Genomic DNA, 16467 nt, shown 5'->3' on the forward strand with positions numbered 1-16467 from the left:
TTATCCAACACAACTCACACTACAGTGCTAATGTACATGTTGATGAGTATGTGAGCTGAGTTCATTTAGCGGATGCTGTTATCCAACACAACTCACACTACAGTGCTAATGTACATGTTGCAGGTGCAGAGAGAGGGGAGGTGTTGGTGCTGTTGGCCATGAAGAAATGATGCACACACACACACACACACACACACACACACACGCTACAGTGTTGCATTGTAATCTTAGTTATTATGTTACTGCAATGCACTCATGTGGAAATATGACCAGTCAATGCATGTCAAATAATGTATATGTTTGTGAAAAAATAAACAAATTCATACACTTTGTTTTGTTATGGCTTTGGAGAGAAAAAAAGTTCCCTCAAAAATGAAGACACATCCATCACCATAAAGCCATTCCCAAGTTATATTCTCCAAACAAATGTATTGTATTTATTTAGACATTTTATTTCAGGAAAAAAGAGCATGTTTTTATTGTCCAGTGTGCAGAACATCACTCTTCACTGCTGTGAGGTTCTGTCTTACTTCTCTTCATTTTCACCAGTCTACATATCCAGAACAACAGATACACAGAGGACAGGAACCACACACACACATTACACAATAACTATGCCTCTCATATTCACACACACACACTGTTAAAGGGATACATGTTGAAGGTCTTTATGCACAAAAAGGCAGCATGGAGACTAAAATTCAGTGGCTTGCAATTTATTCGACCATCACCTGGGGGTTTGGAGTATCAATGTACAAAAACAAAGAGAAAGAAAGGAAACAAACAGACTGATAATATAACTTGATCTAACAGCTGAATATGCACAGCCACTACAATAGCTTGGGACAGATGCAGCAAATAACTAAACCTTAAAGAGAGCAGAATACATCATGTTGTTGCTGCTATTCTTGTAACCCACATACTAAATTCTGAAAAATGGACAAAATATACAAAAAAGCAATATCACCATTTGCATAGTAACATCAAAGCAGTGGTGTGTAAACAGAATACACATATCACTATTTCCATAACATCACAGCATCACACATGTGTATGAACAGGAGTGGGTGACTCCTGTGTTCCTGCAGCATGGGGAGGTCATGTGATCTGGCACAGGGACACTGAGCCCCCATAATTAACCCCAAACCCAGGATAGAGGGGCTCAGTGAATGTGGAGTGGAACGTGTGCAGGTGGGTGAGTGTGTCAGAGGAGACGCTGTAGAAGGACAGAGTGCCGGCCAGCCAGTCCAGGTACACTCCTACTCTGCTGGAGCGGGAGGAGGGGGCAGGTATGTCAGTGTCTTCATTATTGTGCCAGGCAGAGTAAATGTTAGGAGAGCAGAGCAGACTCCAGGACTTGTCATTATGTCCCAGTATGCTGTTATCACTTCCCTCTTTCCTCTGGATGCTTTTATACGCCACAGCTATATCAGCCCCACCCCCACTCCACTCAGCCCTATCCCCACTCCACTCAGCCTCCCAGTAGCAGCGTCCAGACTGACCCTCTCTACACAACACCTGATTACACCAGTCAAATCTCTCTGGGTGGTCAGGATACGGCTGCTCCTCTCTCACACGTGTCACCTTTCTGTTCCCCTCAGAGAGAGAGAGAAGTCTGCCTGCTGTGTTTGGGTCCAGTGTGAGCTCACAGGCATCTGCAGACAAGAGGAGAGGAGAGAACAACATCATCAGAATATGGGAGTGACAGCTGCTGCTGACTAACACACACACACACACAGACACACACACACACACACACACACACACACACACACACACACACACACACACACATACACACTCTCTCTGTTTCACATTCCAGACACAGCACACCAATACACATACACACATACACATATACATACACACACACACACACACACACACACACACACACACACACACAAACACACAAACACTCTCTATTTCACATTCCAGACACAGCACACCAATACACATACACACAACTTCATATTCCAATCACAACACAGACCTACATATTTAAAACACAACTCAACAGTACATACAAACACACACACACACACTACTTCACACTCCAAACAGAGCACACCAATAAACACACACACACAAACACACACACACACACACACACACACACACACACACACACAAAAACACATTCCAAACACAGCACACCAATACACAAAATACACACACATATACAAACACAAACAAAATACAACTACATATTCCAAACACAGCACACACACACACACACACCAATACACACCCACACACAAACACACTACATTACAAACACGTGCAGAAACAGACACAACTAGACATTACAAACACAGCACACAGCACACAGCACACACACACACACACACACACACACACACACACACACACACACCACTACATGTATACAAACAAAGCACACAAATACACACACACACTTACAAACATAGAAAAAAAATACAACAACATATTCCAAGCATAACACACCAACACACACACCAACACACACACACACACACAAACACACCACTACCCACTCCAAACCCAATACACTAATACACACACACACACACACACACTGACTACATTCCAAACACAGCACACCAATACACACACACACACACACAACAACACACACACACACACACACACACCACTACCCACTCCAAACACAATACACCAATACACACACACACACACACACACAACTACTACTGATTCTAAACAAAATACACTAATACACACACACACACACACACTACATTCCAAGCACAGCACATCAACACTCCAATACACACACATACACTACATTCCAAACACAGGATACAAATACACACAATCTACTTCACACTCCAAACACAGCACCCCAACACACACACACACACACACACACACACACACACACACACCTACACACAAAACACACTCACACACACACTACAGATTCCAAACACAGGATGCAAATACACACAATCTACTACACACTCCAAACACAGCACACCAATACACACACACACACACACCACTACACACTCCAAACACAGCACACCAATACACACACACACACCACTACACACTCCAAACACAGCACACCAATACACACACACACACACACCACTAAAAAACTCCAAACACAGCACACCAATACACACACACATACACACCACTACACACTCCAAACACAGCACACCAATACACACACACACACACACACACACACACACACACACACACACACCACTACACACTCCAAACACAGCACACCAATACACACACACACTCACACCACTACACACTCCAAACACAGCACACCAATACACACAAACACACACACACACACTCTAAACACAGCACACCAATACACACACACACACTCACACCACTACACACTCCAAACACAGCACACCAATACACACACACTCACACCACTACACACTCCAAACACAGCACACCAATACACACACACACAGACTCCAAACACAGCACACCAACACACACACACACACACACACACACACACACACACACACACACCACTACACACTCCAACACAGCACACCAATACACACACACACACACACACACCACTACACACTCCAAACACAGCACCAATACACACACACACACCACTACACACTCCAAACACAGCACACCAATACACACACACACACCACTACACACTCCAAACACAGCACACCAATACACACACACACCACTACACACTCCAAACACAGCACACACACACACACACACACACACACACACACACACACTCTAAACACAGCACACCAATACACACACACACACACACACACACACCACTACACACTCCAAACACAGCACACCAATACACACACACTTACACCACTACACACTCCAAACACAGCACACCAATACACACACACACACAGACTCCAAACACAGCACACCAACACACACACACACACACCACTACACACTCCAAACACAGCACACCAATACACACACAACACACACACCACTACACACTCCAAACACAGCACACCAATACACAAAATACACACACATATACAAACACAAACAAAATACAACTACATATTCCAAACACAGCACACACACACACACACACACACACACACACACACACAGAGAGAGAGAGAGAGAGAGAGAGAGAGTACATTCCAAATGTAGCACACCATTACACACCCACACACAAACACACTACATTACAAACACGTGCAGAAACAGACACAACTAGACATTACAAACACAGCACACAGCACACACACACACACACACACACACACACACACACACCACTACATGTATACAAACAAAGCACACAAATACACACACACACTTACAAACATAGAAAAAAAATACAACATATTCCAAGCATAACACACACACACACACACACACACACACACACAAACACACCACTACCCACTCCAAACCCAATACACTAATACACACACACACACACACACACACACTGACTACATTCCAAACACAGCACACCAATACACACATACACACACACACAACAACACACACACACACACACACACACACACACACCACTACACACTCCAAACACAGCACACCAATACACACACACTCACTCACACCACAACAGATTCCAAACGCAGCACACCAATACACACACACACACAGACTCCAAACACAGCACACCAACACACACACACACACACACACACACACACACACACACACACACACACACCACACACACACACACACCACTACACACTCCAAACACAGCACACCAATACACACACACACACACACACACACACCACTACACACTCCAAACACAGCACACCAATACACACAAACACACACACACACACTCCAAACACAGCACCCCAACACACACACACACACACACACAGCTACACATTCCTAACCCAGCACAACAATACACACACACTGACTACATTCCAAATACAGTACGCCAATACACACACACACACACACACACACACACACAACCTCACATTCCAAAGACACCCAGTGTGTTGTGACGCTCCTGTAAAGGAGACGCACCAAGAGTTCTCAAATCAATCGGACACGCCCCCCTTTTACAATAGCGTGCAGCCAATTAACCAGCCGCGGGTCTTTTTAAAAGAAGATACCTATTTTTGAGTTTGGGAGAAGAAGAGTGAAGTGGAAGGACCAGAGAGCAGTGCAGAGAAAACGCCAGTTTCATACCAGATCATCCTGCTAAACAGCTGCGTGTGGAAGGAAGAAGAGAGAAAAGGCAGTAGGCTATTGATTTCATTTAGTATTGCTGTGGCCTCAGCCGTGAGCCACTCCGTTGCCCCGGTGCAAACATTTTGTAGTTTCGCCGAGCAACAAACACAAGAAAAGTGAATCTCACAATAGCAACTCTTACTCTAGGAACTTGGAAACCACACGGCCCCGGTGCAAATCCTTCTAGTTTCGCCGAGCGGCAAGACTAATTACTGTTAATTAGGCTACTGTTAATGACTCCTGACTGGTCGAACTTCATTCTTCACCCTTGAAATTTGTTTGGTTTTCCGAAACGCATGTTTTGTTTTATGCCGTATAGCATAGAATGTTTGCCCTGTTGACCACGTTAACGGGTATGGTTTGTTTTGTTTAAACATTTGAAGGAAATGTTTGTATGAGCCAGTGGGCTGTATTTTGTTACACTTTTACAGAAATATTTGTGTTGTATACCATTAAAAAAAATGTCCCCCATGCTGCACACACCTGAACTGTTACCGTTGGTCTCATCAGAGACTAATTCCCGGACCACCTGAACTGTGACCGTTGGTCTCATCACACTCACCTGGCTGCACTCGTCCACACACACACACACACACACACTCTCACACCCATACTCTCTCATACCCCCTGGCTTCATCTCAATGGAACTTTATCCCACACCAACTTGTATTGCCATTCTTTGAATACTGCATTGTATTATATTTGTTGAAATACTGCATTGTATAATTTTTTTTGTTGAATATATCCATATCCATTGAATATTGAGTCTGACTCTTGCTGAATGTTGCTGTTTAAGAAAATTAAGAATTATTCCTTCATCCCAGTCCAAAAGGGGTTCAATTTAAGCACTGTACTGGAAGGGTAATGGTGTAAATTTAATTTGAGTCCTTTGTAATGACTCTGACTAGTAGTTCAGACCTAGTTAAAACCGTTACAGTGTGTGTGGCTGCCAGCCCTCTACAATAAAATTGCTAAACTTTATTCATGTCTGGTGTTGTGTGTCTCAGAGGGGTCTGAATCAGTGTAAATATTTAGGTCACAGTGATGACATATTCACTATATGGGAAAAGTATAAACTTTATAAAACATCTTTCTCTCCCTGTTCTGAAGTGGTGGTTTCTCATGACATTTGAATCAGCCTTGCATTTCCCCCAGTCCATGTGTATATAGAGATGATTTGTGAGAAGTGACCAAGGGGAGTTGGAGAAATGAGAGGAATGATCTGAAAAATGTCTTAATCAATCATCATCATCATTAGAGTTTAAATCATTCTTTATTCAGAGAAGAGAGGAGTTCAAATATGAGATATGTGTTGGTAACGAATGATGAAAGGGAATGTGATTTGCTGAAACTAGATACTGTGTAACTGTTAGTGTGACAAATACTGTATAAAAGTTCACTGTTTTCTGTGATCGGGGCCTTCAGTTAACATCTCTCTATGGTCTGTCATACATCAACTAGTTTAGCTTGAAATGTTGTTTTATTTACCACGTGTTGCCCTGACATAAACACTTGAACAGCTCAATTTAGGTTTGATGCAAAAACGATGGACTTAACCAGCAGATTTTTTTTTTTTAAAGTGGCAGTTCACCATTAATCAATGTCATCGTATAGTACTTATCTTTTCAACTGAATATTAAAAAGACTCTCAGTACATAGTACTCAGTACACAAATGAATTACAGATGATTATAAATAATGCTTGTCTGTACTTATTAGTGTATTTGTTATAAGTAAAGAATACAAAATATAGGTAAATGTATTATTATACGGCGACAATAGAATATACCAAACTCTTTTCAATAATGTGTAGTAAATGAAACGACTAGTTAGTGAAAACAATGTCATATGTTGCAAACAGAATGGGTATTTGTATCGTGTGGTATATGATTATCACGCCAGCGCTGAGCCCTGCTCCTGCCACGCCCTGCTCCTGCCACACCCCCTCCTGATTCACATTCCCAGCCCCCTGATTGGCTGATTACCTGCACCTGTCACTCTCTCCACTATATAAACTCCTCAATCCCCTCACTTCCCTGTCTGACCTCGTTTTAAAAGGACTAAACTCCAGAAGATTTAAGCTCCGGACTCTTCAACTCCCGGATCATTCCTGTCTTTCTTCCCGACTTACAGGTCATTCTAATTCTCTGCGTCCTCTCCCTAGCTCCCGTGTTCCAGCGTTCCCGTTCCTTGTTTACCTTATTTTTTCCCTATTAAATCTAAAACCTCCTGAGCTATGTGTTTTGTTGGTCATTGTGCCTATGGACTTTATCTTCTGAGCGTTATTTACCAGTTTTGCTTTTGTGTTCTCCCTGTTATTTCCCGTTTCCCCCTGTACTGGCTGTTTCCAATAAACTCAATCCATTCACATCTGAGTCGCTTGAAGACCGTGACAATGATGATATGAATTGCTCTCAGGAAACATAGTAGCTCATAGTTGATGCACTGATGTGAAGTCATAGAGCTGACTTTTTTTTTTACACCAATGAACAATTTTGGGTAGAAGTAACCTACTTGCATCGCATTATCTGTGCTTTCCCAAATAACACATTTGGATGCATCCCCACCCCTTACTGTCCTCTGAGGAGTGTTAAAAATACTTTGTAAACATCTTAATCTTACTTTCTAGATTTCTTAAGCGCTGAACACTTCCCAAATTATTTGATATTGGAAATAAAAGCCTTGGGCTCATTAATTGCTGTGACCCTGGCACACACACAGACACACACACAGACACACAGACACACAGACACAGACACACACACACACACACACACCCATCCATTGGTGTGCATCATTGTGAAGTGTGCAGTGGTAACAGCTACAACAGGCATAACACTCAGTGAAGACAGACTACAGACTGAACACACAGAACATATGTCTGTGAATGATCCCAATTCATACAGTTACTGAATTAAGACTTACATCTCAGCAAACGTGGTCGAGCTCTGTTTTCAGAAGCATGGTCAGTTCTGTAACAGAAACACACGGTCACACATATACTCTTCTAAAACAGAAAAGATCTGCCATTTTTTTCATTTGAATAGTTAATAGTTACTAGATAACTACATGATTAGATGATAATTTAAGGAAAGATACATATGTATTCTTGTAAGAAGAATGATATTTCTGATAAATCTAATATAAATGGCTATAGGAGCAATGGTGAATATTTGATTGCATTGAATGCTGCTGTATTTTGCACTGGTGCTCTTAGTTTAATTATGTGAAGGAAGGCAGGCAGGTTAAGATGGACCTTGACCTTTGACACCAGAGAAACAAGGACAAAGGAACAAAGGAATCAGGAAGATGTAGAGTAAATATAGTTCTATATTCCTATTTTGCCTATTTCTTGCCTAATTGGGACTAGTTTTTACCTTTACCAACTGCCTATTCATTGACTAATCCCTTTGCTACCATATCATTTATTTGAACTTTGGATTCCTTTGGAGTTCACTTCCCTGCCTGACCTCTAATCCTCAGATAATTGATCTGTTTAAATTCATATTTGCAATATTGGACACTGTATCAAAGAAGTGACCTACATCTAAGTCGATAAAGTAGCTATTTAAATACATCTTCGAACATACATCACTACACTAGGTATGAAGAAACTGATTTGATCTCACACGAATAATGCAGAAAAGTACAACATTGGGATTTCTTTCTACGCTTACTTAAGCGTCTCCAGTTTACAGTCAGGATCCTCCAGTCTAACAGATAACAGCTTCAGTCCTGATTCTCCGGGATAATTGTAGCTCAGATCCAGCTCTTTTAGGTGGGAGGGGTTTGAAGAAAGAGCTGAAGCCAGACAAATACAACCCTTTTCTGAGATGAGACAATCAGAGAGCCTAAGAGAGAGAGAGAGAGAGAGAGAGAGAGAGAGAGAGAGTAATACAATTTGATATGATCCAAAAACTAGTCAGGGACAGTTCTAAAATGGAGACAGAGATGGAGATAAAATAGTACACACTACTTTGTTCTCCAAGTTAAACTGAAAAATCTCCTTATCAGCATAATATCTCTTCAGTACCTAAATTACTTCATTGTACAGGCAGTCATTACTGAAAAAAATATTTGTATCAAAAATAATACAAATTTAAATATAATAATAATAATTCATTTTATTTGTAATGCACTTTTCATTCAAAAGAATCTCAGAGTGCCAACATATTAGAAACTAACTATAATAATACAATAAAATAAAAATGAATTAACATAAGCATAATAGAAAACCTTTTAACATTTCAACATAAGATTTAACACAAGGCCAGAAATGCCTTCCTGAATAAAAATGTTTTTAGTCCAGCTTTAAAGGAGTCCAGCGTCTGCGTTGCCCTTAGGTGGTCAGGGAGGCTGTTCCATAAGCGTGGCGCTGCCGAGCAAAAGGCCCGGTCGCCCATGGTGCGGAGCTTGGTTTTAGGGACGCAGAGGAGCGAGCTGTTTGAAGACCTGATGAATGAGCTACAGAAACACTTTTAACTAGGACTGATGTTTTCAAAGGAAATGCTCTGGTGCCCTTTAAAATAGTGGTTCTCAACAGGGGGACCAGGGCCCAAAAGGGCAACTCAGGGAGCTGTAAGGGCGGCCTTAAGATGATAGGAAATTATTTAAAACAATGAAATACATGGACATTTGTATGCATAGCTTTTAAAATATACAAACTAATTTATATTCAAAATGAGATTAGAATGAGTCATGAAACATTTGGCCTTCATATTTTGTGTTTTAAGTGAATTGTGGCCCATTATTGAATGCTTCAGTCACAAAACCAAAGTAATTATTCAACTGACATTAACATGTTAGAACTGAATATTGCTGTTTTCCTGCTGTGTCACATATAAACTCAACATTATTTTGTATCATCTTAATCCGTAACTCATGTTCCTGTGTGCGTTCTCTGCACTCTGTCTCAAACATGGACACCGTTTTCATTAACATTCAAATGGCTTTTTTTGAGGATTCAGGTTCTCCTGTATGCATTTGAACTCCTTCCCCAAGAGGTAGTGTCACCACTCCCCTGTATTCTACCATATGACTGACTGGTGTAAATGGCAGCACCTTCTTACTGTTAAGTAGGCCATTCTCTGAGCAACAAAGTTTGATGGTGTTTCCATGCTGACAACACCAACCTCACTGTCTGCAGTTTGCAGTGGTGACTAGACAGTCCCTAAGAGAGAAGCTGAACTTAATAACGTATTTAATAATAAACAGCAGTAATTTTAGCAGTGGTGCTAATTCAAAGGCTCTCTCTTTCTGTCATCTTGGCTTAAGCTGAACTAAACATGCCACAGTCTGGCTAGTGACTTTGGGCTTTTTAGGGAGATGTACAAGAGGTGCGTTGGATTTTATAACACAAAAACGAGAGCATCATGAGAGAATCATCATCATCAGAGAATGGCTATGCATGGCCTTTTAAGAGAATGGCCAGCTACGCATGGTCTTTTGGAATGCCTTATCCCACGTCAATCTACAATAAAAAATAATATATTGCGGTAATATGCTTGAATTATCATTTAATATGTCTGCTTTCATGAAACATAGACTATTGTGTTGCCTACAGGATCGCCTTACCCCATGTCAATCTACAATTTAAGACAGACCAAGAAATTAGTCTAATATGCTTGAATTATCATTAAATATGCCGTATTTTCATATCATGCCATGAGAAAATCTAAATCTCACACCTTGTGAGCAGAATTTGTTATTGGAGAATTCTCTGCTGTAGAGGATTTGAACAGCTGTAGAATGGTACCCTAGTCTTTCTATCTAGGTTAGTCTAGGTTGCAATTTCCAAAAGACTTACACATGAAGTAGCCTAAGCTGTTTTTAAAAGGCAGGTTTAAATGAAAAATGCTGTGGGGTGCAATTATGTCTTTCTTTTGCACTATTATAACTATGTATAAACACTATAATAACACCTCTGGATGATAAAAACATAACCTACATTTAGGTGATTCCCCTTAAAAGGCCTTTGTCCCTCTTCCAGGCAAAAGAATACAGGTGCCAGTAACGCTAAAACGAATGCACCAGTCCTGCTATAAATCTTGTCTTCATGATTTGTTTAAAGTAATATGGAAAGCTGTTGATCCAGTGTATTCATTTTGGAGGCTGCAGTTTGAGGTGCTGTTGAATTATATTGCATTGCAGGCCAGTGTTAATTTTGGCAGCTATTTTAGATTTAGTCTTAGTCTTTAGACGAAAATGCATATTAGTTTTAGTCACTTTTAGTCATTTTTATCCTCCTTAGTTTTAGTCTAGTTTTCGTCGACGAAAGCTCAGAACATTTTAGTCTAGTTTTAGTCGACGAAGTCTCATTACATTTTAGTCTAGTTTTAGTCACATTTAAAAGTCTATCTTATAGCCACATTAAACTCCTTTCCTTCCCTTCTCAGGCCCGGGGACCCCTTGTGTTTACAACTGCATAATAGTCAAGCTTGCAGTACTTAAACTCTGGATGCAATTAGTCTCTCAGATACAGATCTCCTATGCCTACAGCTGAATTCCAATGAATTTAATGTAAATAATAATTTTAAGGCAATACTTAATTAAAAGTATTATCATTAAAATATAAGAGAATAACAAGTCTAGATTTTGAAGATTCAAATGATGTGATAACACAATACAACTACTATGTCTACCTGGCCTTAGTTAAATCAACCACATATCCTCCATATGAATTGCTGTGCAATCTGATAACCAACATATTTAGCTAGACGAATAGTTTGAGAGTTGAAAGTAGTGCCAATGATAATAACAATTGCATAAATAGACAAGGATATGTAAACCAATCACATATTAATTTATTTTTTCTTGATTAATGCCATGCGTGGCCTGTCCTATAGTCCATTCTGCAATGCGTTTACTAGCCAGTTATCGATAGCTAGTATAACTTAGCTAGCTATCGATAGCTAGTATAACTTAGCTATGCTACCTCATAGTTAGCTAACGTTAGCTAGCTAAAAGTTTTGGAACTCATTTGCCAAGCCAAACGGGAGGTTTCAATCGAAAATGACTAGCTAGTTATCCAAGCTGACACAACCTATACACTCGACTGCCCCTTTGAAGTTAACTTAACGTTGGCTAATATATTCGAATAACTAGTTAACATTAGCTAATTATCATTGAAAGTTACTAGCTAATTTACCTAGGCAAATGGCAGGGTTGTCTTGTGCGCTTTCAGGTGCCTCTTGTTGTGTTCTTCCCACCTATTTTGAAGCCACAAGGTTTCTCTCCGGTTATTGCGGTGCATTGTGTTTTATTTTCTGTCAAGTTATAATTAAAGACTGTCCAGATATCTATTCTTATTTTTCTTCCAGTACCGAGTGCCTGAACTTCAGCCATCATAACGTTTGTTAGGGCGTCACTGTGGAGGAGGGATAGATACAGGACCAGGCAAGATTCAACCAATCATGTGCATACAAGTTTAGAAAAAAAAACCAATTGTTACTTAGTCAACCACCAACATTTTCGTCTCGTCTCGTCTCCGAAAGTTAAAATAGATTTAGTCATAGTTTTTATTTAGAAAGATCCGTTTTCGTCACGTCTTAGTCTCGTTTTAGTCACGAGAAAAAGGTCGTTAACGAATATTTTTCGTCATAGTTTTCGTCAACGAAATTAACACTGTTGCAGGCCTACTTACACTTGTTTCTATTAATTTGACCAGCCTATTTCAATCAGTGAGGCTAGCCAAAATTCAATACAGTTTAACAAAACCACAAACTACATCCTTCAAAATGATGGCATAGTTGAATCGGCACCTCTCATAAAGTTAACATTAGAATAATCATGAAGGGGGATTTATTGAAGGGCTGTTGCACTAGACTGCATTAGTTTTCACTAAGTGTACATGATCAACTGGCAACTGAGTGTATGTTCTCATGGTTAAATGCAAATCCATTAAAACTTGTATAGAAGCCATAATTATTGTTGACAGCAACATTGTTTCATATCACGATGAAACCGTTTTTGAGAAAATATCAGGGCAGAATTATTCCATTCCATTCCATTTGGATACGGTATTCTTGCTGTTTGCCATGCCACATTTGCATTCATGCCATTTTAAAAGTTACTTCAGACGCACAATGTCAGCTTCAATGGTTTTTCAGCCCCAATAAGTGACCAGAAGATGTCACTATTGCAATACATTTCTAAGTTCCAGTCACAGAATACCTTTTAATAGTGCACCTCTGTGGATCTGTACTGGTTCCTCCCGCCTCCTCCCCCATCCTCCATCCTTCATTCTCAAAATATACTGATAGTATTTTTAGAATATAGTATGCGAAAATATTCAACACTATACTATTTTGATACAAATTACATAACCATTTTATAAGGCCAATCAAATACAAATGACAAAATACTATTCTGCATTTTAAATAGATATTATAATTACATCTAGTAATACTGCCCATCCCTGGTATATTCACCTTTTATGATAAGGGATCACCTAAAGTGCTCTATGTAACCAGTAAACTGTCTAGCCTTTTGCTGTTAATCGTGTCACATTATCTCTGCAAATGTTTGTCTGTTTTCAATCTGCAGTACATATGAGAGCTACACTCTTGCATGTTATCCCATCAACTGTAGAGGTATCTGAATAGGCTGAAATGAACCAATCTTAGTTGTACAAGTGTAGATAAGTTGCTAAATGGATCTGTTTCAGTCCCACAGCTGTGTTCTGCTCATATCACTGCCTTTCATACACAAACAACTGATACATTTAATGTTGAAAAAACTCATGACCTTTACCACACACAACTCTCCATGCTGGTCTATGTAGGGGCAGCCCCTCTACCCACTTATCTCCACGCTGGTCTATGTAGGGGCAGCCCCTCTACCCACTTCTCTCCACACTGGTCTATGTTGGGGCAGTGCCTCTACCCACTTCTCTCCACACTGGTCTATGTTGGGGCAGCCCCTCTACCCACTTCTCTCCACACTGGTCTATGTTGGGGCAGCCCCTCTACCCACTTCTCTCCACACTGGTCTATGTTGGGGCATTGCCTCTACCCACTTCTCTCCACGCTGGTCTATGTAGGGGCAGCCCCTCTACCCACTTCTCTCCCTGCTGGTCTATGTTGGGGCAGCGCCTCTTCCTACACTATCTTTCCAACTAAAGGGAACCTTTCTGAGGTGTATATATACGGACCAATACCTCTGCTCACTCTGGGAGAAGCACCTTCTACCTAATGGTGAGCTGCCTTTTGCTGTACCTTTAATCGTGTCACCTTATCTCTGCCTCGCCCATTGGTTCTCTTGTTCCATCTGCAGTACATATGGAAGCTACACTTGATCTGAATTCACTGTTCAATTGTCCATCTAGATCCATTTGTAACTTTTATTCGACCTAAGTCCTTTGCTGTCTAGTTTTGCTAATTAGTAGTGTCAAATGGGCAATGTTGAGAGCACCGTACTGTTACCTTTTCACGATTATTCCACTTACCACCTTTGGTGGATGGTTGTTTGGGTGGTTAAAGCCGCTGTGTGATAAACTGATATTTATCGCTATGATGAGCAGATTACTGATGTATCCTCTCAATACTCTAATTACTTGTAAATTGTTACTAGATGAGAGTGGTCCTGACTAAACTGAAAATGCATCAGTTCCCATAGATCTATCATCCTCCATTTTAGGAGTTGAAGGGGTAGGAGGAAACAGGATTTATCTAATAGTGTGCATTCAGAAAGTCTGTATAACAGCATACTAAAAGACTAAATATTACTTTAAAATGAAAGGTGATGCTGTTCACAAAGTGTCCTGAGAAATCAATAGAAATGAAAGGATAGAGGCAAATAAAAGTGGTGCTGAGTTGTCCTCACAGTTTCCAGCGTACTACTAATATAAATCATAGTTAAGGGCTACAGGAATAATCAAAAAATTCATGACAATAAGGACATGTATAACACCAACCTTAATATCTGCAGTTTGCAGTGGGGACTAGACAGTCCGTTAGAAAGAAGCTGAATTCCAGAATCTCCCAGGTCATTCTTACACAGGTCCAGCTCTGTCAGGGTGTTTGGTGACTGTAGAACAATAGCCACAATTCCACAGGACTTATCTGTGAGATTACATTCAGCAAGTCTGCAAAAAAGCATAACAAAATATTACTCTGAAATGCAAAATAAGCAATGCCTTTCTTAAGATGTTTTAAATAGCTATTTATTTGTTTTCTTTTCAGTATCTGCCAATCAAATTCTATATTCAGTCTGGAGAAAATGCAACTTTCTCAGTAAAAAAAAAGAAAACTTTAGGTGTAGAACCAGGAGTGGAACCAGATGGTTCTGTATTGCTGGAGAACATACTGAAGTGCTTCAACTTTACGATGAGGATCCTCAAGTCTAGAAGTCAACAGCTTCTGTGCTGATTCGCCAGGATGATTGTTGCTCACATCCAGTTCTTTCACACAGGAGGGGTTTAACATCAGTGTGAGTGCCAGAAAAACATATCCTTCATTTGAGATCCGACAATTACAGAGCCTGAGAGAGACAGACAGACAGACAGTCAAAGGGCTACAGAAATAATCAGACAATTCATGGCAATAAGGTTATGTATAACACCAACCTTAATGTCTGCAGTTTGCAGTGGGGACTAGACAATCCATTAGAGAGAAGTTGAACTCCAGAATCTCCCAGGTCATTGTTACACAGATCCAGCTCTGCCAGGGAGTTTGGTGACTGTAGAACTGTAGCCACAATTCCACAGGACTTATCTGTAAGTTTGCATTCAGCAAGTCTGCAAAACATAGTGACACATGACATAATAGTAATCTGGAATTACAAAAAAGCAATACCTTTCTGAAGGTGTCCTGATAAATCATTATAATGAAAGGTTAAATATTCCATTTACATTACATTTAGTCATCTAGCAGACACTTTTATCCAAAGTGACGTACAAGGGACAGAACAATCAAGCTACGAGCAATAGAGACCTAGTGTAACAATAAATACTATTTTACATAAAAAACTGAAAAAAGCTCTGGTAGTGCTAGGCAGCTCATTCCACCAACGTGGAACTACGAATGAGAATAGTCTAGATTGCCGTACTTGCACAGACGGCAGTGCTAAACGATCCCATTAGACGAGCGCAACATCCTGTGGGTTAACTTTTGCCCTTACAAGAGCATTTAAGTAGGTGGGAGCAGAACCAGCAATCACTCTGTAAGCAAGCACACGTGACTTGAACTTAATGCGAGCAGCTACAGGCAGCCAGTGGAGCTCAATGAGTAGC

General features: G+C 40.4%; 1 protein-coding gene across 1 annotated transcript; it reads right to left on the minus strand.

The window, feature by feature from the left end:
• Window positions 1-404: 404 nt before the first annotated feature.
• Window positions 405-16140, minus strand: LOC116219187 (ribonuclease inhibitor-like). Its single transcript, XM_042705153.1, has 6 exons — window positions 15802-16140; window positions 15543-15716; window positions 15151-15321; window positions 8915-9088; window positions 8163-8209; window positions 405-1655 (listed from the first exon to the last, which is right to left on the minus strand). Exons 1-6 carry the CDS (start codon window positions 15996-15998, stop codon window positions 1099-1101), a joined length of 1320 nt encoding a protein of 439 aa, XP_042561087.1. The 5' UTR covers window positions 15999-16140; the 3' UTR covers window positions 405-1098.
• Window positions 16141-16467: the final 327 nt, after the last annotated feature.

The sequence above is a fragment of the Clupea harengus genome, unplaced genomic scaffold (assembly GCF_900700415.2).
Source record: "Clupea harengus unplaced genomic scaffold, Ch_v2.0.2, whole genome shotgun sequence".
NCBI classification, from domain to species: domain Eukaryota; kingdom Metazoa; phylum Chordata; class Actinopteri; order Clupeiformes; family Clupeidae; genus Clupea; species Clupea harengus.